This window comes from Cydia strobilella, chromosome 5 (assembly GCF_947568885.1).
Source record: "Cydia strobilella chromosome 5, ilCydStro3.1, whole genome shotgun sequence".
Taxonomy (NCBI): domain Eukaryota; kingdom Metazoa; phylum Arthropoda; class Insecta; order Lepidoptera; family Tortricidae; genus Cydia; species Cydia strobilella.
This window is the reverse complement of record NC_086045.1, coordinates 515,429-538,246: the sequence shown is the minus strand read 5'-3', so window position 1 is coordinate 538,246 and position 22,818 is coordinate 515,429. Positions and strand designations below refer to the sequence as shown.

At 36.2% G+C, this 22,818-nt stretch overlaps 1 protein-coding gene across 1 annotated transcript in view; it reads right to left on the bottom strand.

Annotated features, from left to right (window-relative positions):
• LOC134741734 (protein O-mannosyl-transferase TMTC1-like) overlaps window positions 1-22,480 on the bottom strand; it is a 227,612-nt gene extending 205,132 nt beyond the window's left edge. Inside the window, exon 1 of the mRNA XM_063674626.1 lies at window positions 22,285-22,480. Within this exon, the coding sequence (XP_063530696.1) occupies window positions 22,285-22,340 (56 nt within the window). The 5' untranslated portion in view covers window positions 22,341-22,480. The remainder of the gene's footprint in view (window positions 1-22,284) is intronic.
• Window positions 22,481-22,818: the final 338 nt, after the last annotated feature.

Sequence of the window (22,818 nt, the reverse complement as noted above, 5' to 3'; positions counted from 1 at the left end):
GCTGTCAATACCGCTGCCTACTGGGCAACCATAGTATAAAAATCCACGACACGAAAAGAAGAAGTATCCGTACAACGACTGGGCTAAGGAAGCAACGAGACATCAATTAGTTTGAGACTTATAATTAAATTTAGATCTTCCAAATATTAATTATCTAAGTGCTCTGCAGTAGACCTTTTACTTTCAAAGTCGAATTGAATTGATACTTAGAACTTCCTTTTGATTTTGAGCAAAGTATTTAATCCCTTGAACGCTACGCCTTCGTGTGCGGCACGTCATCGTAAAGACGTGCGTGAATTAGTCACATAACCATCTCTTCTTTAAGGCCATCGGTTTACCGCTGTCTCTGTCACATTTCGCAAGAAAGAATGGGAAAGATCATGCGCGCCAAGTGTCAATTTTAATCGAATTTTGTCGATTTTTATTTATTTTAAAAACGTTACCCTACAATATCGAAATTTTAAAGCTATGAAATTATTATTTTATGTTAAGATTGTTTTTTCTTCTTTTTTGTTCATAGTATCACATAATAAATAACCGAGTAAAGTTGGATTAAAAGTCCGAGTTAGAGGTTACTTTGGGAATTAATTGTATCGAGCGAAGTGTCATAATTCGTGTATCGGAAGCTATGATAATAAAGATAATATAGTCAAGAACTACATATATTTTTTCCACGTCTACGAATATCAACGCCTCTTAGAAAAACAGGATCATATACTTAAGGAGATTTTTCGCCTTCTGGCTCAGGGAACCGCCTTAACCTATCCTTGAGCCACGCAACCGATTGTGCCTGATATAATAATAGTAAGCGATAAGTCCACCTTTCCCTAAAGGTCACCAAGCATGTTGATAGCAACGCAATAAGGGCAGAAAGTTAGTGAAATAACTCACTAAAGCGATCAACGACTCAATCGCGAACAACTTTTATTTTATCCGAACCTTGATTTACATAGCTCATGGATTCCTGCTCACTAGATATTACATTATAAAAGCAAGCACGTACAAATTGTACGAGTTGCCTATAATTTGCCCAAGCGAGAAAAAATGTACACGTGCTAACGAGCTCCCGCCCACCGAAAAAAAAAGAGACAAGCTTATGTTTAACAACAAGCATGACAAAGATGCGAAAATTAATCAACGAAAACAGATTCATTCGTAGGTAATGAAATAAATAGGGAAGTATTTTACATGCTCCTAATGTAGTGTATAACCTATCTATAGTTATATAATATCATTGAATTTTAAGAACCTTTATACCCAGGTATGTCCTTAAACTACGTCCGGACCCGGGTATGTCCTTAAACTACGTCCAAAAGAGAGGTATGGGCACTGTGAATGACCTCTCGCTATGTGTGGTAGGGCACAGGACAGCGGATGTCATTCCAGATCTAGAGCAGAACCCAACTGGGGAAGTACCTCCACCTTACAGAAAACCGCAGCCAAATAACACTAAACCCTACTCATAGTGTTGTGTTCCTGCCGGTCAGTAAGGTTGCCAGAGCTCAACGAGGGAGAGGAGTGTTAGGGTCGGCAACGGGCATGTAACACCTCTGGAGTTGCAGGCATATATAGGCTACGGAGACTGCTTAACATCAGGCGGGCCGTATGCTTGTTTGCCACCGACGTAGTATAAAAAAAACCTTAGGATTGAAAATTGAACGCCTGAATTTCTCAGCTACCGTCATTTAAGTCACACTGCATGTTCTATCCAGTGATAGGTGATCTGCGATAGGGCCACCCTCACAAATCATTCTCGACGTGAGCCCCACCTCTCGAAAAGGTTATGGATGGTAATGACTTTCGAGGTAGATATTTTCTGATATGCTACTCTTATGTCCAATGTGAGGCCAACGATACGAGAAAAAAAAATGTACTCCGACTTTACAGTTTGATACAATATGTCCTTATAGACATCATGACTATAATTTAATTGATACGACTGTGACTGTGACATGACTTGTAGTATCGAGAAGGTTATGGCTGGTAATGACTTTCGGGGTATTTTCTGATACGCTACTCTTATGTCCAATGTAAGGCCAGCGATACGAGAAAAAAAAAACGTATTCCGACTTTACAGTTTGATACAATATGTCCTTATAATATACTAACTCTTATGTCTACACATCATGACTGTATAATGTGATTGATACGACTGTGACTGTGACATGACTTGCAGTATCGAGATTATGGCTGATGGTAATGACATTCGAGGTATTTTCTGATATACGACTCTTATGTCTAATGTAAGGCTAATGGAACGAGATAAAAACGTATTCTGACTTTACAGTTTGATACAATATGTCCTCACTACTCTTATGTTTAGACATCATCTTCTTCTTTTCCTAGCCTTAATCCCATCATTTGGGGTCGGCTCTTCTAGTAATTCTTCGCGAGGACTCTGTCCCGGGTTGTCTGCGCAGGTATTTTTGCCTTCTTTAAGTCTCTATTTATAGTGGCCATCCATGTTTGTCGGGGTCTTCCTCGCCTCGCCGACGGCGGTGAGTAAATGTGCAGCACTTTCTGTGTCATGTGGTCAGGTGGTCGCCGCATGGCGTGGCCATACATACGTGGATGTTTAGACATCATGACTTTATAATTTGATTGATACGACTGTGACATTACTTGCAGTATCGAGAAGGTTATGGATGGTAATGACTCGAGGTATTTTATATAATATATAAAATACCTCGAGTCATTACCATCCATAACCTTATATTATAAGGTCGATGGAACGAGATTAACGAGATGAAGAAGCTTATTCTAACTTTATAATTTAATTGATTTTGTTATGATACGAATATGATCCGGATTGCAGATTGCAGTATTTATTCCGCAGTTGTAAAATTTACCATTTTCTTATTTTACAGGATTTTATAACTATGCTCATAAATTAAAGATCGATATACCGATTTATAGTTATTGTATTCAAAGTTATAAGTATGTCAGAAGGGGAAACATTCTCATACATTTAGGTAAGTTTCGAACTTTCGAACATCCACAAATTTTCACACACTGAAACTTCCACCTTCCAATTCACTTCGATTCATAAATCATTTTACCTTTAATTTGACAGTTTGTTGAACCGGAAGATATTAAAATAAAAAAATAGGTTTTACAGGTTACACTATTTATAGAAATTGTCGACCTTCAAAGTCTTCAAACCTTCAAGAAAAGAGCGTACTCTCATTTTAGAGGCCGGCAAAGCATTAAAAACCCCTCTAGATGATTTTGCTGGTGCCCATCGGCAACCACAATTAGTGTTTATCATTAGTCGTGCAAATTGACATTTAGACAAAAGTTCAAGCGTTCAATAAACTAATACAATAATTAGTGAATAAAGCGTTCACTTAATTAGGCGCGTAATAATAAAATTGACCTTACGACATTTGTACATAATAGGAGTTGACTGACCTTTCAAAATATAGCCATTGTTTTTTTCTACTTTGATATTACAATAGTCCAACAACTAAAAGAGAGACCGAAGCCCTCTTACACGTGTACGTACAACCCGTCTGGCCAACTCTATTGTAATTTTTGTAACGCCTGCAAAAGTCTTTAAGACCAAGTTCGACCTGGCTAGCCACATTCGGACCCATAACAGGCACCTACCTACTACTCTTGTACCTACTTTTGTATTATATTTTTCTTGAAATGAAATATTCTGTTAACTTAAGTTTCTCGGCGCTTTGGTTTTTGCTGTAATGCCGTTTAACCATAATTGTATTAAATAAATAAATAAATAATACAATACAATACAATACTAATATTATTATTTACAACGACGGGACTTAATCGCGACGCGAATTAGACGCGATTAAGTCCCGTCGTTGTAAATAATAATGAGTAAAACACGTGAAAGTTTAAATCAGTGTCATACAAATATTCTTTACTGCTCACCAATATGAAAAGGAACATGACATACAAATTAAGCACTTAAACTATGGTAGACAACAGGCATAATCCGTAATTGCTGAGGTCGTCGTCATCGAAATCGATGAGGAGGCGGGCCCCACCGCCTAAGATGACTCGGATCGGATCGGGCATAATAAGAGTAGGTATTGCAATAACGTTATGAAGCCTTTCAAGCCTACTGCTACTACTGCTACTCAAAGTTAAAAGGCAGTAACTCTGTATGCATCTCATACATAGATACAACATTTTTCTTTTGATTGACAGAAGAAGATACGAGCAATTTTACAATTTAAAGTCACCCTGTATTTGTTATGCATGCGGTGTTTACCTGTAAGTAATTGTGACACCACTCCTTACATGTTTTAGCTTAGTACATTATTAATGTATCGATGTCAACAATTGTTGGTAAACCTTAAATAAATAAAATAAAAAATAAAAATAAGAGAGAAGATAGTAGAAGTAGACATACTTACATAAATATAAATATACATACATATAAATGAATTTGTGCGTGACATAGGCCGTCGACTTAGGTAAAAGGGAGAGGACCCCGCTCCGAATCGTTTCTGGTGCAGAGGCTGTCCATAACCATCCAGCGGGGTAATGCCGTGAGCATTATGGGCACTTTTGCACTGGAAGCTATTACGAACGGGTTTGACTAATAAAAAAATAAAAACAAATATATTTTTTTGTCAAAGAGAAGGCAGAGGACCGCGAAACATGGTAATTGCTCCACCGACAAGAGACTTACTCTTAAGTATATGATGATGATGATATTTTTTTCTGTAACAGGAAATCCTAGCTCAGAACCCTAGGCGTGTAGGTGTATATAGGTATGTATCATGTAGGTACATAAACTTGTTCTTGATAATAAATATTCCTATTTCTAACTGAAACAAGTATGTTTTGAAGGGTTATATCTAAAAGTTACTACTGGCATTTTTTAAACAGTGTTCAGTTTTAAGTTTATAAAATACATAATGTAAGTCTGTTAGATATTTATAGTAATATGTTGCCTGATTTAAATTTTAAACAAATAAAATTTGATAAACTTGTGACAAAATAATGACAAAAATAAACATGACAACGTCCCAGCAAAAACTGTTGCAAAGTATAGCTAAATTAGTATTTTGTCATCATAATGTGCACAACAGAAATGAGAACAAACCGTACCAAATGACAGCCATCGCTGAGTTATGATAAGGTGCATTGGGGTATTTTTTTTTTTAAACGAACAATTTCGGCATTATGGATACTTTGACAAATGATTCAAACATTTACAATGACATCATTAATAAGTACAGATGACATAAAATATTCAGGTCAAACACATTTTAGAAAAAGGTCAATTCTGTGGACAATACAAAAAAAGTTAAGGACTCTCATACCTTCGTCCTTTTTTTCTTATTTGTGTCTCAAGTACTGGAAAAATTTACACCGCCTGTCCTTTTGCACCCTTGTGCAGCAATAAAATTTGCTTTAGATTCTCTTAAATTTGCCATATGTACAGGATAGACACGATCGAGTTAATTTTTGAGTTACTTAATTGAACTCATCGCAAAATATTTACGTGCATTTTAAAGTGAAGTGAAAATACATAGCAAATACATTATTAACAAAATACAACACACATTGCCACTAACTCGGTCCTCAGATTTAGTGGAAAATCGCAATTCGGATTTATTCCGTTCACATTAACCCCAACGCACTTTACGGTGTTCACGCGGCGGGTCATTACCGTGGCCTCGACGGTTATTACCATGTCGCGCTGTCATTACCGCGCTTTAAATAAATTATTCGTTTATTTTGTTGTTTCGGTGTTTTACGGGGTTTGGTTTATTTCTTGTAATTTTAGAGGCTTTTCTTTGGCTTTGTTTTGCGTTTCAAGTAATGCAAATGAATGAATAAAATAATAATTATAGGACATTTTTACACAAATTGACTATGCTCAGCTCTCAGTAAGCTCAATAAGGCTGCCCGACTACTGAGGCGGAGCGAAGCGGAGAATTGTGATCGATTAAGCGGGGTCCATCGTATATACAGGCTGTCCTTAGCCATGGGACAAAGCCGAAACGTACATATGCATTAGGGTATTTAGAATCAGTATACCAAGTATCATAACAACCGGTGTAGCGGTTACGAAGAAATTAACAATTTACGATTTTATTTTGGTTAATGCCTGTATCCTTTACCCATCTATCGTCAGATTTTTGGCGTGAGGCGTAAATGTGTAGTTTATGCTTCCAAAGTAGCCCACAAGATGGCAACACTTGCTTTGGCGTGAAGTGTCAATGTACATGTTTATGGTTCCGATTCAAGCCGAAAGATGTCAGACCCTCCAACGCGCACGATCCCTATTGACGTAGGGCCTACGTAAATTAGACAAGAAAGAAATTACTATTATTTACCTCTATCTCTATACGTAACGCCTATACGGTACCCAGACTACATTTTTATTCCAGGAATATTATTTGGAATATAAAATCATGATTACATTTATTTGAATAAGAATAAGTTATTCCCATTCAATTTTGTCACAAACGAATTAGTCTCGGTCCCGACCAAAATTATTTGAATAATTTTGACGGGAATAAAATCAACTCGGATTTATTCTTACGAATTCTTATTCAAATAATGATTTTATTCTTGAATGCCCAACACTGACGTAGGCACTAGTTTTTACGAAAGTGACTGCCATATGACCTTCAAACCCAGAGGGGAAACTAGGCCTTATTGGGATTAGTCCAGTTTCCTCACGATGTTTTCCTTCACCGAAAAGCGACTGGTAAATATCAAATGATATTTCGTACATAAGTTCCGAAAAACTCTGGTACGAGCCGGGGTTTGAACCCGCGACCTCCAGATTGAAAGTCGCACGCTCTTACCGCTAGGTCACCAGCGCTTATCATAATATAACCTTATTAAGAAATCATAATATAACCTCAAAATAGGTATATATATATAAAATGCTCGTGGTTTCTCTGCGTGATAGAATCAGAAATGATGATATCCGCAGTAGAACTAGGGTCACCGACATATCTCGCAGAATTGCAAACCTTAAGTGGCAGTGGGCGGGGCACATTGCTCGCAGAACTGATGGCCGGTGGGGCCGGAAGGTTCTGGAGTGGCGTCCGCGTACCGGAAGACGAACTGCCGGTAGGTCTCCAACGAGGTGGAGCGACGACCTGGTGAAGGTCGCGGGAATTCGGTGGATGCGAGCGGCACAGGATCGGTCGGAGTGGCGAGCCTTGGGGGAGGCCTATGTCCAGCAGTGGACGTCTATCGGCTGACATGATGATGATGATGATGAATGTTTTTGAAGCATCAAAATTATGTCTCATTCCTAGAATTCCTACTTATTGTGAGTGAATTTATATTTTCCTTTTGTTCAAACATTTTAATGTTTATATTTATTAGCACAAAATAATGTATGTGTGTCAATAATCAATCAGATGTTATACTTTTCAAAAAATATTTACTTTAAATTTAATCTCTAGTGGAGAATATTTACATTTTGCACCACTAACCATTTCCTATTACCTTTCCCATAATTATCGCATAAAACACAGTTCATTATCGCCCTAAGGCAGTAAGCAGAAAATAACTAGACTCTAGTTTCCTTAATGAGGAGCAATTAAGCGCTCAGATATTTATGGTTCCCATTATTAAAACCTAAATTACGTTCTAACAATAATTAGAAGTTTTACAAGGAGCTAAATTCAGATTAAACAACTTGTTCTGGTTTTGATCTTATTTTGATACGGCCTTGAAGATCGCAAGCTGATTTGTGCATACAATTGAAACTATCACCAAGACGATACATAGGGCGGACACGCTATACATCAAAAATCACGCGTCTCTATGTGTAAACGGCAGGTCTGTACACGCGTCATGCGTCATTGTATAAGTTGCTTAAAAACAGTACTAAGCGGTCGGCAAAAAGGTCGTTAATCTGGTGTCGCGGGGCGAGGTAATTCGAATCGGGGCGGGGCGGTGCGTGGCCGTTCTGTATGATAATACTATTATTCTGTGACGATAGTCGAGGTAGCATCAAAGCCAGATTACAACTATAACAGGTTGATATTTGAAACGGGCTCAAGGTTTGCTATTTTTAAACGTATTTTTACGCGGCTTCCGAAGTGCCGTATGTTTTTCGTAGAAAATTTTTTTTTCTTTGTTTCGTACCATTCATGAAGGCGGTTAAAAATAGGTAATACTTAAAGCTATTAAAAATAAACTTGACAGAAATAGGTATGATTTTTTTTATACTTTATCCGAAATAATGCTTTTAATTATATCCTGTGCCTAGAAATAGGTAAATACGAACTAAATATTGTTTATCTACCTATACTTTACTACAGAATACAAATATATACGTTTGCAGAATACACATAGTATAACAGTTTTCACATAGTTTTCAGAATACACATAGTTTTCTAACCGAAATTGGAGAGAGGCTTCAGAGGCTTGATAATCCCTTCTTTAAGACGGTTCCCTGAGCCAGAAGGCGAAAAATCTCCTTAAAAGATCATGTTTTTCTAAGAGGCGTTGATATTCGTAGACGTGGGAAAAATATATTTAGTTCTTGACTATATTATCTTTAACAACATAGCTTCCGATACACGAATTATGACACTTCGCTCGATACAATTAATTCCCAAAGTAACCTCTAACTCGGACTTTTAATCCTACTTTACTCGGTTATTTATTATGTGATACTATAAACAAAAAACGAAGAAAATACAATCTTAACATAAATAGTAATTTCATAGCTTTAGAATTTCGATAATGTAAGGTAACGTTTTTAAAATAAATAAAACCGACAAAATTCGATCAAAATTAACACTTACAGCGCGTATGTTCTTTCCCGTTCTTTCTTGCGAAATGTGACAAAGACAGCGGCAAACCGATGGAACAGCCTTAAGTATTGGGCCTCAATGCATGTCCCATTCTACCGGATGGATAAGTGACTGCAATTTTTTAATGTAAATAATGTATATACTTCAATATAAATTGTGTTGTCAATACTAACATAGTGATAAGTACTACTGTAACTAACCAATCATTTATGGATCATTGATGTCCGAAATAAAGTCTTAATAATAATAATAACATAGAATAGAACTATGCTTATGTATAATATTTAACGTTTAATCATTTTATAGAACTTTGTTTTATACTATGTAGTGATGAATGTGATTTTATACATTATTATTTATCTGTAATATAATCTGAAGTTTTCCCAGACGCGACTTCAACTCAACCAACAAACTCTGTGATTTAATCAAAAGCTTATCACAAGAAGTTCGTGTTGTTTGAAATAAATCACCTCTTAGGTTCACATTAATCACGGCCCTTACAACAAAATAAGTTAAAAAATATTACATTTCGAGTTAATTTAGCTCAAAAAATATTATATTGATAGAACAAATATAATTAATTGACTTTAGTTGAAAATAAAAATGATCCAAATTATTTTCTTTTAAGGCCCGACTTGATGTCTCCCTATTAGGATTGTCCTTTGTCCCAAATTTAATTTGAAATCTATCTCGAGGGCCATGAAAAACGCGTTCCAAGCAATATTATTGAACGATGATTCTTCATGTGAACGATGAATCTGGATTAAGCTATTATTTTCTATAACAAGATGTATTTTTTCCGCAAAGATATCTAGGACTGTTTTGTGTAGAATTTAATAAGCTTTAATGTTGCCTTACACCATATTTTCATAGAGAACGTATATTTAGAGTAAAACGCAAATTTCTCCAGGATGGTACACATTTTCCAAGGTGGCTGCGATTCCTCGAGGTCCCCAAATGTCAAATAGTGTGGACATGAAAAAGAGACCTTTAATTAACATACATACCAATTTTCATAACTTTGGAAGGATTTCGAGGTTAGACTTAATCTAATTGTGCTAATGATAAAACAGAGTGGAATATAATTGACGCTACTAACGTCAGCGTCAAGCGCTCAAGCGATTTGATCGGCATTTTTCATAGCCATGAGAATATTAATTGTGGCCGACGTGATTTATCCCAAGCAGCTGGGCTTAAAAAATCAATATGGGACTAAATCCGCGGCTAAGCTATTAAAATTGCCTTCTTATCGACTTGGGACTGTAATAGACTCTTCACAGAGTAGATCGACTGCCTAAAGCTAATTTCGAGTACTTAAGTACCTGAATCAATTTAAAATGTTATAAAATTATAAAAAAAAAATTTTACTACATAAGCAGTATTAAAGCGGTTTTTTTTTTTTAATATTAAGGTTAATATGTTAATGTTTTGTCATGGCTACAAAGAATCTTATACTATAATGATTTGAAAATTTGATTTAACATACCTACCACAATATAATAATTTTAAATTTAATCCGAATTCGAATTTAATCGCTAATTATTAGTGCTTGAGAAAGGAGACCTAGGCTCTCCGAAACATGTCGCGCGAGTGACTAAAACAAGTGTCTAAACCGTAAAATGATTTAATGTTAATCCGAATTTTTGAGCAAATTTTGGAGCAAAGTAAATATTAGGCACATTTTACGGTAATACGAAAACGGGATTTAAACCTCATACAACTAAATCCATTAGCAAAAATGATTGATTTCCTATAATGCAAATAGCATTAACACTTACTGCAAATACTCTTTTAAATCCCCAAACACTTTAAACCCACAAATGTCATTACCATGGCACCATGATTAATACTATTCCAAATCCCAAAACACTTTAAACCCCTAATATCATTACCTTGTCATCTATCATCGCGGCCTTTTAATTTCCCGCATTTTTCATCCACTCATCTCAGTCATCTCCGTGCAGGGTTACCAGTTACAAATTTCAAGGATGCTGACAAAATTTTTAATGTTTCAAACAAAAAAAACTGACATACCATCGCATAGCATGTCGGTTAAAATAAAGTTAAACTATTTTGTCCAGCACAATAATTGTTTAAAATAAAAATAATAGTTTTTTTTTTTCTTTTTTACTTTTCTCTTTACATTATTACTACGCTTTTCTGTTTGGCCCTATGTTTGATTGCTAAAGAAAGCCATGTGACATTAAGGTCGCCACTCGCCATTTCTATATTTTGTTTTTTAAGCAAAAATCAATAATTTATTGCAAGAACATAGTATTACATAAGTTGATAAACATTCAGTAAAAATCTAATCTAATCTATCTAATCTAATCTCATCTATTCTAATCTAATCTAATTTGTGTTTTATGTGTTCTTCATAGTTTTGTCCAATGTTTATGATGTTAAAATAAATGTGTTTTCTTTCTTTCTTTCTTTAAATAAATATTCAGTATTTTATTATTATTTATTTATTTTATTATTTAAGGAGTACCAACAGGTACAAAAACATTATGCTTATTTAGGTAACAATACAAAGCCGATTACAGGTACTCACAGATAGAAATTAAATAAACAATATATCAAACTTTGCGCGCAATTTCACACAATGCTATCACGAAATCACGATTTATAAATTAAAAAACTATACAAAAAAAACTAAAGTTTATACAACTCAAAGTTTTATAGGTACATCTCAAAGCTTATTTGTATCTCCTTCGATAAAATAAAATCACATCAACAATTCTAATTATATTTACAATTGCTGATTCATTTTTACTCAAACCATCTACTTGTGTAAAAGTGCCTTTCGGGCCTGTTTGATAAATAATATGTTTGAGTTTAAGTATAAAAAAAATGGCGTACTGGTAACCCTATCTCTCACATTATCAACCATTGTCTACGCTTGACCTATTTCCGCGGAATCCTTCGGTCACGGTTGTAACATAAAACTGTGATAGGAGGAATTTGTTGGAAGGTACACGGTTGTGACATGAAACTGATAGTAGAAATTTGTGGGAAGGTAGATGACGATAGTGATATGAATAAGGTTACTATGGGTTAGTGGAAATGCGATTTTTATTTTACATTGTGCTTAAGTTGTAGTTGGATCCCAATACGGGCATTCCTAGGTAAACTAAAGGGACATTTCAGAAAGGTCTAGTTTGTTGGGAACGTGACGCGTTTAGCAGCTACCGTAATAACTACTTACCTAGAGAAATTTATTTATTTATTTATTAAGGTGTACCAATAGTTATTACATCTACAACATTTAATTTACGTTAAACCATGAGAAACATTCAGTGATGCATAAGTAATTAGAGGGGGCGTAAAGCCAGGAAATTAGAAGGGGACAACAAATGTGGAGCGCCGCACAATACTTGCGACGACAGAGAGATAGAGCCTTCGTCGCGTGGGTTTTTATTTTACCTCATCTTAGCGCTAATAGTCGCTATTGTTGGCCGTAAACTCTTACTTTCTAGAGTATATACCGGTGAGCTCCATCGTAGGCCCTGTCTTCACTTTCCATCAGGTGTGACTAGGGCCAATCGCCGATCAGTTTATAATAAAAAAAAAAGGTAAACACAGCATTCAAAAAAAGGAAACAGTAAACTTAAAGTAAAAGTTAATGGCTAAATAACAACCTAACCTAACAACCTAATGAAGGATTGGTATAATACATTTTTTTTATGTTAATATTTAATAATTTTCAGAACCTGGGCAATGAGTCAGAATGAACGTCACAGCAGTGGCCGTACTTGTTCAGTGACTTGTTTATATTACGAGTATTTAGATGATGGTTAAACAATTCTTCATGTTTTTTCGCCTGAAACAAGTAAAGTCGCTTTGACTATTGGTACTTTCAACACCTTGAACACATTTTTATAACAAACATATCTCTTTCTCCCTTAGTCTATCACAAAAACTCAGCAATTTCCCCTTCAAGAGATCTAACGAACTGGCAATAAATCGATTTGTAGACACAATACGAACAACATACCCCCCTTCCATCTACATATCACACGGTTCCTCTTATTGCTAAAACTATTACAACATTACATTTACATATCGAAAAATACCTACGCAGTTTAATCTGTAGCGGTATAAGGTTGGTTTTGGAATGACATTTTCAAATTTGGCAGAAAATGTAACAGCTGATATCGGAGTAAAAAAAGAATACAGAATGAATTCAAAGCTTGAATCCGCAAAAGGCATATTGAAACTCATATCCTGGTATTTTGTGACGGTTCACTGGTATTTCGGATATGTATATTGTGTTGTGGCTTTAGGTGGCGTTATCTGGGGCAATCATGCTCTGGGGTTCCCCAAGGGTGCAACCTGTCTAAATTTTACGACGATAGATTATTTGCTAAGAGGGGGCGTAAAGCCAGGAAATTAGAAGGGGACAAAAAATGTGGCGCGCCGCACAAAACGACAGAAATAGAGCCTTTGTCGCTTGGGTTTTTAGTGTTTTTACCTCTTATCTTAATTACTCAGAAAAGATACTTCTGTTAATAATTTTGCATTTTAAATTCCTTTAGCAAGGTCACTATCACTAGCTGTTTTATACTAAAATTATATTACTATGTTACTTGTATTTATGCAAGGTATGGACATACAACCGAAAATGAATGATAATTAGACATGTTTTCGTAATATTTTGTATCAAACCAAAATAACCTAGCTTTTAAGGTTTTAATTATGCCGTTGATAAATATACTTGTAGTCTAGATTTCGGGTGAATTATTTACGGAATTTATCCTTGATTAATTGATAAAATTAATAAATATGAGAACTAAGATTTTGTGGTAGCCCCCTTTTAAATAATAAAATCTTAACATATGCATGTAAATAAAACCAAAGAGGTTTACAATAGTGGCATGCTGGCAAAAGTTGTATGAATATTTAAAGTAAATAAATAAATTAAAAAAAATAAAATAAAAAATAAAGAGTAAATATCCGGGAGACCCAGCTTTGCTCGGACAAAATATAAAAACTCAAAAATGAGCGTTTTCCCAGAGATAAGACCTAGCAAGGTCGATTTTTCGCTCCCGAAAACCCCCATATAGCAAGTTTTATCGAAATCGTAAGAGCCGTTCCCAAGATCCCCGAAATATATAAATAAATATACAAAAATTGCTCGTTTAGAGGTATAAGACAAAGAGTTTGTGACGTGATTATCGACTTAATGACGGGACAAAGAACTTGTCTCGTTCGTCGTGCAGTGTTAACATTTGATCAATGAACCCTCAACGCGTGTCCGACTCGCACTTGTCCGAATTATAACAGATGATGGAATGTCGTATATTTTTGTAAGTGTGTTTACACTCTTACAATAACCTTTGGGCGGGATTCTCATAATAAAGCAATGTAATATGTCATTATTGCTACGATCCACGGAGAATAAATAAGGACAGGTGGGGTGGAATAAAATAAATTGATCACGATTTATGTATTTTTGTTGGTGATGCTAGAGATGTTGACGGTCTGATGTTCGGCAATGGAATCAACCAACCAGACCAGACTGTCAATATCTCCAGCATCTGTGGATGCCTCGTCCCAGAGGCGAAACACGTGTCGAGTTTTGTACTTTTGGTGGTGGCTTGTTATATTTATTTGCGTATTTATTTTTGCGGGAGGATGGGAATATTAATTGCATGTAAAAATACCTACGCAAGTAAATATAACGATTTTAATAACAAAACTTCCGTGAGACACAGACATATTAAATATATTAATAACGGGTCACTCACGTATTTTAAGTCGAAAAACGCTCGACATGTTTCACTTCGTACCGAGGAGTGTCATCAGGAGCTTGCGTTGACGGTGACGGACCGCACCGCAGCGCGCGCGCCCGATGACTCGGCGCGGGCGCCGGTGGCGGCAGGGGGGGCGAGAAACTACCCTCATTTACGGCATTATTGTCACATGATGGGTTGCACACAACACTTACTACGAACATGTCGAGCGTTTTTCGCCTTAAAATACGTGAGTGACCCGTTATTAATATATTTAAATATAACGAGTTAGCACTGATTGACTAGCACGTTTTTTGTTTTATTAATATGGATTTCCGCAAAGTAATGCCTGATTCTATGAATTATTTAACACGTCTCTGAATAACGCCATTAAAGGTTCGCCAGAACCGGGTATTTACTCTATTGTCAAAATAGTAGGTCGGTACCCAATACTCAATACACAATACAATACTTTAAATCATTCACGAGTGGTGATTTCTACCTTTTTTTATTGTTTTTTATTTATTTATTATAAACTGATCGGCGATTGGCCCTAGTCACACCTGATGGAAAGTGAAGACAGGGCCTAAGATGGAGCTCACCGGTTCAGTTACAGCCTATCCACTCTTGTTTTAAAGAGACCGAGGTCATATTGATCAGGGAATATAGATGGCGGGAGCGCATTCCATTCCTTAGCCGTCCGTACGAAAAACGAGGAGGCAAAACGTTTAGAGTGCCCTTCTTAAAAACATATACTTATTTTGCGTATTTTAACTTTGAAACTTTACAAAATACACCTTTGTTTCATATTTCATAAAAATATACCATAGGGTCAGGTGTGGTAAATATAAGACGAGTAAAAATAAGAAAGTTTTTAACACTCAAAAACTCATTCGGTTTCATTCCTATTCCATTTAAAATGAAAACTTATTTTTAAATGGAGTGTTAAAAAAATTGTCTTATTTTTTCCCGTGACATATTTATAGTCGCGACAGGGCAAAAATCTACGCTTTTGAGATGTGGTGTTGGCGAAGACTCTTACGCATACCCTGGACGGCTATGAGAACCAATAAGTCCATCCTAGAGGAGCTGAAAATGAGCACACGGCTCTCTACAATAATGTCAAGAACGCGCGCTCAGCTTTTTTGGTCATATCATGCGGTCTAAGAAGCATGACCTGGAAAGGCAGATTATCTTGGGTCAAATAGATGGCAAACGTGGGCGAGGAAAAGCACCCACGAGATGGTCTGATGGTGTGAAGAGGGTGGTTGGCGGCAACATGCAGTGCGTGACCCATATGGCTTATGACCGCACACTATGGAGACGGAGCACCCTTATTTAACCCATATTTACCCCGCCTGACCCTATAGTTTTTGAGATACATGATTGTGACATACGGACAGACAGACGAACATTATGACAATAAATAATAGGGTATCGTTTTGGCCATTTTGTCTACGAAACCCTAAAAATCTTACAACGAGTGAGATGCACGGGTGATTGTTGTCAGAATGAGATCAAATTGACATCAATCAAGTTTGTATCATTCTTGTTATTTCCAAAATGCCACTAAACTGCGTAAATGATGCCATGATGAATGGGCCCCTGTCGCTTTCTATCCCCCTTTCTCTAAAGGGGGTTTAGGTAAGAGCGAGAGAGAAGCTTCGATAACAATTGAGGCCTTTTGTAATTATGGTAGTGACACAGCGTACTGGGGTTAGGGATGTGACTTGAGGACTAAATATAAAGCTTTGCTCTTTCGAATATTCCTTTAGCAATTGGTTGGCACTTAACAGACCTGTAACGATTGTTATTAATAAACTTTCATTTTCATTTTTCATGTTTTCATAACTAGAAAAACCGGCCAAGTGCGACTCGAACTCGCGATCCCAGGAATCCACACCTCGCACATTTTTTAACAATGTTTCTCTCTTAGGTCTGACTCACACTTGACTGCGCAGACTTATTGTAGATTTTTCTTATAAACTATGTACGTTTCTTAAAATTATATAAATATCTTTTTGTTAAGGGGCCCACTGACTATCAGTCCGCCGGACGATTTCGGCCTGTCAGTTAGAACAAAAATTTGACAGTTCCGAACAACTGACCGGCCGATATCGTCCGGCGGACTGATAGTCAGTGGGCCTCTTTATACTAATCCCCCCCCCCCCCGGCAAAGTAAGTTTAAAATTAAAAAAATTACGCCTGATTTTAGGTTACGGACTTCTACAACACAATACAGTACACTTTATTGCTCACCTCAGGACCTCACACAGTTTACAATACATATAAAGACAATTGAATAGAGGTAACAACAGGCGTCTTATCACTTAAGAGTGATCTCTTCCAGACAACCTTTGGGTAGCGGAGACAATAAAATAAGAATATGCAATAGGTGGTGCAAACTTGCAAAGACAAAATATAAGATGTACCAAATTTTAACTTGTTTGGTCCAGTAGTTTCGGAGCAAATAGGCTGCGACAGACAGACGCACGAGTGATCCTAAAAGGGTTCCATTTTTAGGGTTCCGTACCCAAAGGGTAAAAACGAGATCCTATTACTACGACTCCGCTGTCCGTCTGTCTGTCTGTCACTAGGCTGTATCTCAAGATCCGTGATAACTAGACAGTTAAAATTTTCACAGATGATGTATTTCTATTGCCGCTATAACAACAAATACTAAAAAGTACGGAACCCTCGGTGCGCGAGTCCGACTCGCACTTGGCCGGTTTTTCTTTTTGAAGCAAGGAACCCTTAAATATTCGAAAATATTGATTATTTTCATCTTTATTTCGGGAACGTTCGGGAACGGGAACGTTGCGCCCATCACTACAAGTGGATGACGGGTGATATTGGGTCCCTTAATTGATGGGTTTGAGATAATTACCACTAGTTTCATGGTTTGTGGTCTAACTACTTACAAAGGGGGCTTGTTGGGAAACTTGAAAACTAGAGTCTTATTGACCGAGCGAGAGCGAAACTGCTTTCGTACATCTGTCCGATAGGTATTTTAAGAACATAATTATTGAAAGTCATAATGTAATGATTGTCATATTATCATTAGTCATAATTTGGTTTTTCTCAGAAACTCGTAACTTTTCAAGATTGCCATAAAACAAACCTAAACTAACCTATCTATAGAATAACCCGAGGAAAATCCTGAAAGTTAACGGTTTCAGAATTATGACTAATGATAATATGACAATCATTACATTATGACTTTCAATAATTACGTCAAACAAAGGGACCCCGTTTTTTAATGGTATCAGTTGATCCGGTTTGTTTAGAGGATTGAATGTCTGTTTGGATAGAAGCCATTTCATTAAAGCAATACAAGATTCAAAAAACCGGCCAAGTGCGAGTCGGACTCGCGCAAGAAGGGTTCCGTACCATTACGGAAAAAAACAGCAAAAAAATCACGTTTGTTGTATGGGAGCCCCATTTAAATATTTATATTATTCTGTTTTTAGTATTTGTTGTTATTGCGGCAATAGAAATACATCATCTGTGAAAATTTCAACTCTCTAGCTATCACGGTTCATGAGATACAGCCTGGTGACAGACAGACAGACGGACAGACGGACAGCGGAGTCTTAGTAATAGGTACCTAGGTACCTAGGTAGGTAGGTAGATAGGTTTTGGGTACGGAACCCTAAAAACGACAGTCAAAGTCCGAGAATCGTACACAACGCACAAAACGCCCCTAAACGATAGGTGGATCAAAATTATTTTCGTTGTTGTAGATTATAATTTTAGAAAAATTAAAAACTAAATTTCATCCCATGCAAAAAACTCCACTCCGTCACATTTTTTGGGGACAGAAAACAAGAACTAAAAGAATTTTGACCCAGGTACGGTATGATCACGAAGCCGTCTTGAAATATAGAAACCAAGTAAAGCCTGACCAGGAATATGATCACGCGCCATGTTGCGGAATTTCACTGGAACTATTTTTCTCATACTATACTGAAATATCACCTTATACATGAGAATAACAGCGCCCTCTTGACAATGATCATATTATTATATTACTGGTCAGGCTTTAAATTGCTATTTTGACGGCGAAATTTTGCGTTTATGTATAATAAATTAATAATATCGTCTTTACAACAAAACTTCCGTGAGATACAGACAGTCTGAGAGTAGATTTTGTAATTTCTTTTTTTTTGAAATAAACAGTTTTTTTTACATATTAAACATATTAAATTAATAACGGGTCACTCACGTATTTAACATGTCGAGCGTTTTCGGCTTAAAATACGTGAGTGACCCGTTATTAATATGTTTAATATAGTTGTTACAATTTATTTTTTAATAAAATGTAAGAAAATGAACAGACTAGTTATTTTCAAGACTAATATTTTTTTATACAATTTTGGTGTTTGACGATCCTTTTGTGTTCTTATTAAGTTTGACATTATCTATAATAATTCAATGTTTTTAAGAACAATAATAACTGCATCAATAAATTGCTCTGATATTTAGATTAAGGTAATGTAAAACTTGAAAATTTAAAAGTGCTTTTTGCTAGCCTATTTGAATAAAGAATAATTTGACTTGACTTGACGGTGCCATTTCTTGGTCTTGAAATTAATCAAATTACTCAAATTTAGAGTTTTTATTTAGGGTTTTTGCGACTCGCCTTTCTACAGAAGGAAATATATCTAAAAGATAAAAGAAAGTAGTTCTAAAAGTTCAGTCCAAAGCATTTTTGTTTGACGAGTTTTCTACAAAATGCCGAAACCGCGAATCTTATGTTAAGAAACACATTTGTGCCATTTTCAACCAAAAGGGTACTTATTTTCGCTTGTCAGTAATAATAATTAATAATTATTTTTTATTTTAACTATAAAACTCCCGTGAGACTCAAACATATTAGATTATTTTAAACCGGGTCACTCACGTATTACGTTTACGTTGTATGTCGAGCTATTCGACTTAATAATACGTGAGTGACCCGGTTTAAAATAATCTAATTATTTTTTATTTATTAGTATTGATTATACACTGTCAACATTTGATCTAAATGAATTACAAATATTACAATAAAGTCAATAGGTATATAAATTTACAATTATCAAGTTAGGAATAATTAATCAATGCAATTAGAAATTACAATAAATTACAGTTAAAAACAATAATAATAAATAAAAAACTATGTATACTATTATGTCAAAGTATTTCTTTTTTTTTTAGGTATTTTTATTCATCAAAGAACTCGTTTACCGTGTAAGAAGCCTTCATCAAGCAATAAATTTTAAGCTTGTTTATAAATTGACGTTCCGTGTCCACGTTTCTAATTGCCTCGGGAATCTTATTAAAAACTTTAGCGCCTATTATCTTGAGTGACTTGCCAGTTTTCTGTAGTCTATGCGCGGGGACGGCTAGACCAGGTCTCCTTGCGGAGTTACTCCTTGCTATGGAGAACTCATCTGGGTTCCTTCTCACGTACTTACCCACCTCGAAAATAAAGAGTGAAGGCACTGTTAAGACTCTGAGGCGAATAAAGAGCTGTTTGGCTGTGTCATCCGGAGGGACTCCACTTAACCAGTAGCTTCAATAAGAAATCAACCTTATCAACAAGCAACAATGTGGTACCTTTTAGTTAAAAACGTCACATTTAAAAAAAAACCGGCCAAGTGCGAGTCGGACTCGCCCACCGAGGGTTCCGTACTTTTTAGTATTTGTTGTTATAGCGGCAACAGAAATACATCATCTGTGAAAATTTCAACTGTCTAGCTATCACGGTTCATGAGATACAGCCTGGTGACAGACAGACAGACAGACAGACGGACAGACGGACAGCCGGAGTCTTAGTAATAGGGTCCCGTTTTTACCCTTTGGGTACGGAACCCTAAAAAGGCTTCACTTTGAACAGATAATTAGTAGACAGTTCCTGAGTTCCTGTTTTAATTTATCAATAGCCTTTAATTAAGACTTTATTATTTATTAATTACTTGCTTTAGATTAGTAGCGTGATATAGATAAATTAAATTAATTATATACCGTTAGGAAGATTAATTATACTTTAAATATATGGTATTAATTGATGGTACAGTCAAATAATTTAATCAATATGAAAGTCACTAGACCTCATACTATTGTCACTGTGACAAGGTACGAAATAAACGGGACCCTATTACTAAGACTCCGCTGTCCGTCTGTCCGTCTGTCACCAGGCTGTATCTCATGAACCGTGATAGCTAGACAGTTGAAATTTTCACAGATGATGTATTTCTGTTGCCGCTATAACAACAAATACTAAAAATAGAATAATATAAATATTTAAATATAATACAACAAACGTGATTTTTTTGCTGATTTTTCCGTGATGGTACGGAACCCTTCGTGCGCGAGTCCGACTCGCACTTGGCCGGTTTTAAATGTTTTAATGTTATAATGTTTTACGTAGGAGTGCAGTATATCACAATACTACATGTATGTAGCTATAGCTAAAAAGTTATAGATATTAATATGAGGCAGGGCACGGAACCGGTATTTTTAAAAAACCCCGAAATAGCCCAATATTTTGAATTATTTTATGCTCATTACGTAGGACTGAATCATGTATTTAGGAAACAATTTTGCATTATTAAAACGTCCCATTAAAAATTAAATTATAAACAAAAGAATGAAAAAGAACGTAATAATACCTGTATTTTTGTATGGAGCAAATACCGGTTTCCGACCCCTGATATGAGGGCATGCCGCTTGACCATTGTTGTGAATAAACGGCCAATGAAGTGTGACTTCATTGTTTCTTTATATCGCCATATACAGGGCGTCCCAAGACTATTCGACGTGAATGGAAAGTACCTTAAATATCGTAGATAGGATATTTTCCTGAAAGAAGACTTGATGTTATTTTTAAAAGTTAGTAATACTGCATTCAAAGATTTTCTAAAATTTACTTGCTTCGTGTGGAAACCGAATCGATTTAAATGTGAAAAATAAAATCACTCGTATTTTTATGATACCAATCGAAAGAATGAATAAAAAATAACAATTCTTCTTAAGTAACATAGTATCATAAAATAAAGGAATACTTAGTGCCCGTAAGGCAGGCGTAAGGCCCGTCTTTACTATGTTATATATTAAGTCAATGGGGTCAATGATACTTTTAACCATCATGACTTATGTGTAAATGGGCGTTCTGTCTTGACGAAACCTAAGGTGTAAGGTGATCTAATGTTATGCAATTATTTTTGTTTAATAAAGATTTGGTTTTTAATGTATTTATTATTAAATATTTTGTATCAGCGAAGTGCTCACTCGAGCTGAAAGCGTCCATAGGCTAATATTTTTCGTTTTCTATCAGGCAATAAAATAGAAAAAAGTGTAAAACTAATCTAAACTCACCTGAAAGTCAGCGTAGTCAGCGGCCTTTACGACTTGTGACTCCCCGGATCACTCATCGGTGTGCCCCAAAAGTCATTCTTAAACACTGTCACTACCGTATTCGTTCCCGTCACGTCCCCGTTCGCCACTATAGCCGGAATATCGTCATGAACGAAATACATGTAAACACCTTGGTCACCTTGTAACCATCAGATGACTTATGATATGGGCGTTCTGTCTTGACGAAACCTAAGGTGTAAGGTGATCTGATGGTATGCAATTTTTTTTGTTTAATAAAGATTTGGTTTTTAATGTATTTATTATTAAATATTTTGTATCGGCGAAGTGCTCACTCGAGCTGAAAGCGTCCATAGGCTAATATTGTTCGTTTTCTATCAGGCAATAAAATAGAAAAAAGTGTAAAACTAATCTAAACTCACCTGAAAGTCAGCGTAGTCAGCGGCCTGTACGACTTGTGACTCCCCGGATCACTCATCGGTGTGCCCCAAAAGTCATTCTTAAACACTGTCACTACCGTATTCGTTCCCGTCACGTCCCCGTTCGTCACTATAGCCGGAATATCGTCATGAACGAAATCACCGTTTAAACTATTAGAGTACGTTATAGCAGCTATGGAAGCTATGGAAGCTACTAATGTGTAGCCTTACATGTCCCACTGCTGGGCAAAGGCCTCCCCCCAATTTCTTCACAGATCTCTGTCCAGTGATGTGTGTGAAAAAAAGTGTAAAACTAAAACTCACCTGAAAGTCAGCGTAGTCAGCGGCCTGTACGACTTGTGACTCCCCGGATCACTCATCGGTGTGCCCCAAAAGTCATTCTTAAACACTGTCACTACCGTATTCGTTCCCGTCACGTCCCCGTTCGTCACTATAGCCGGAATATCGTCATGAACGAAATCACCGTATAAACTATTATAGTATGTTATAGCAGCTATGGATGCCACTAAAGTGTAT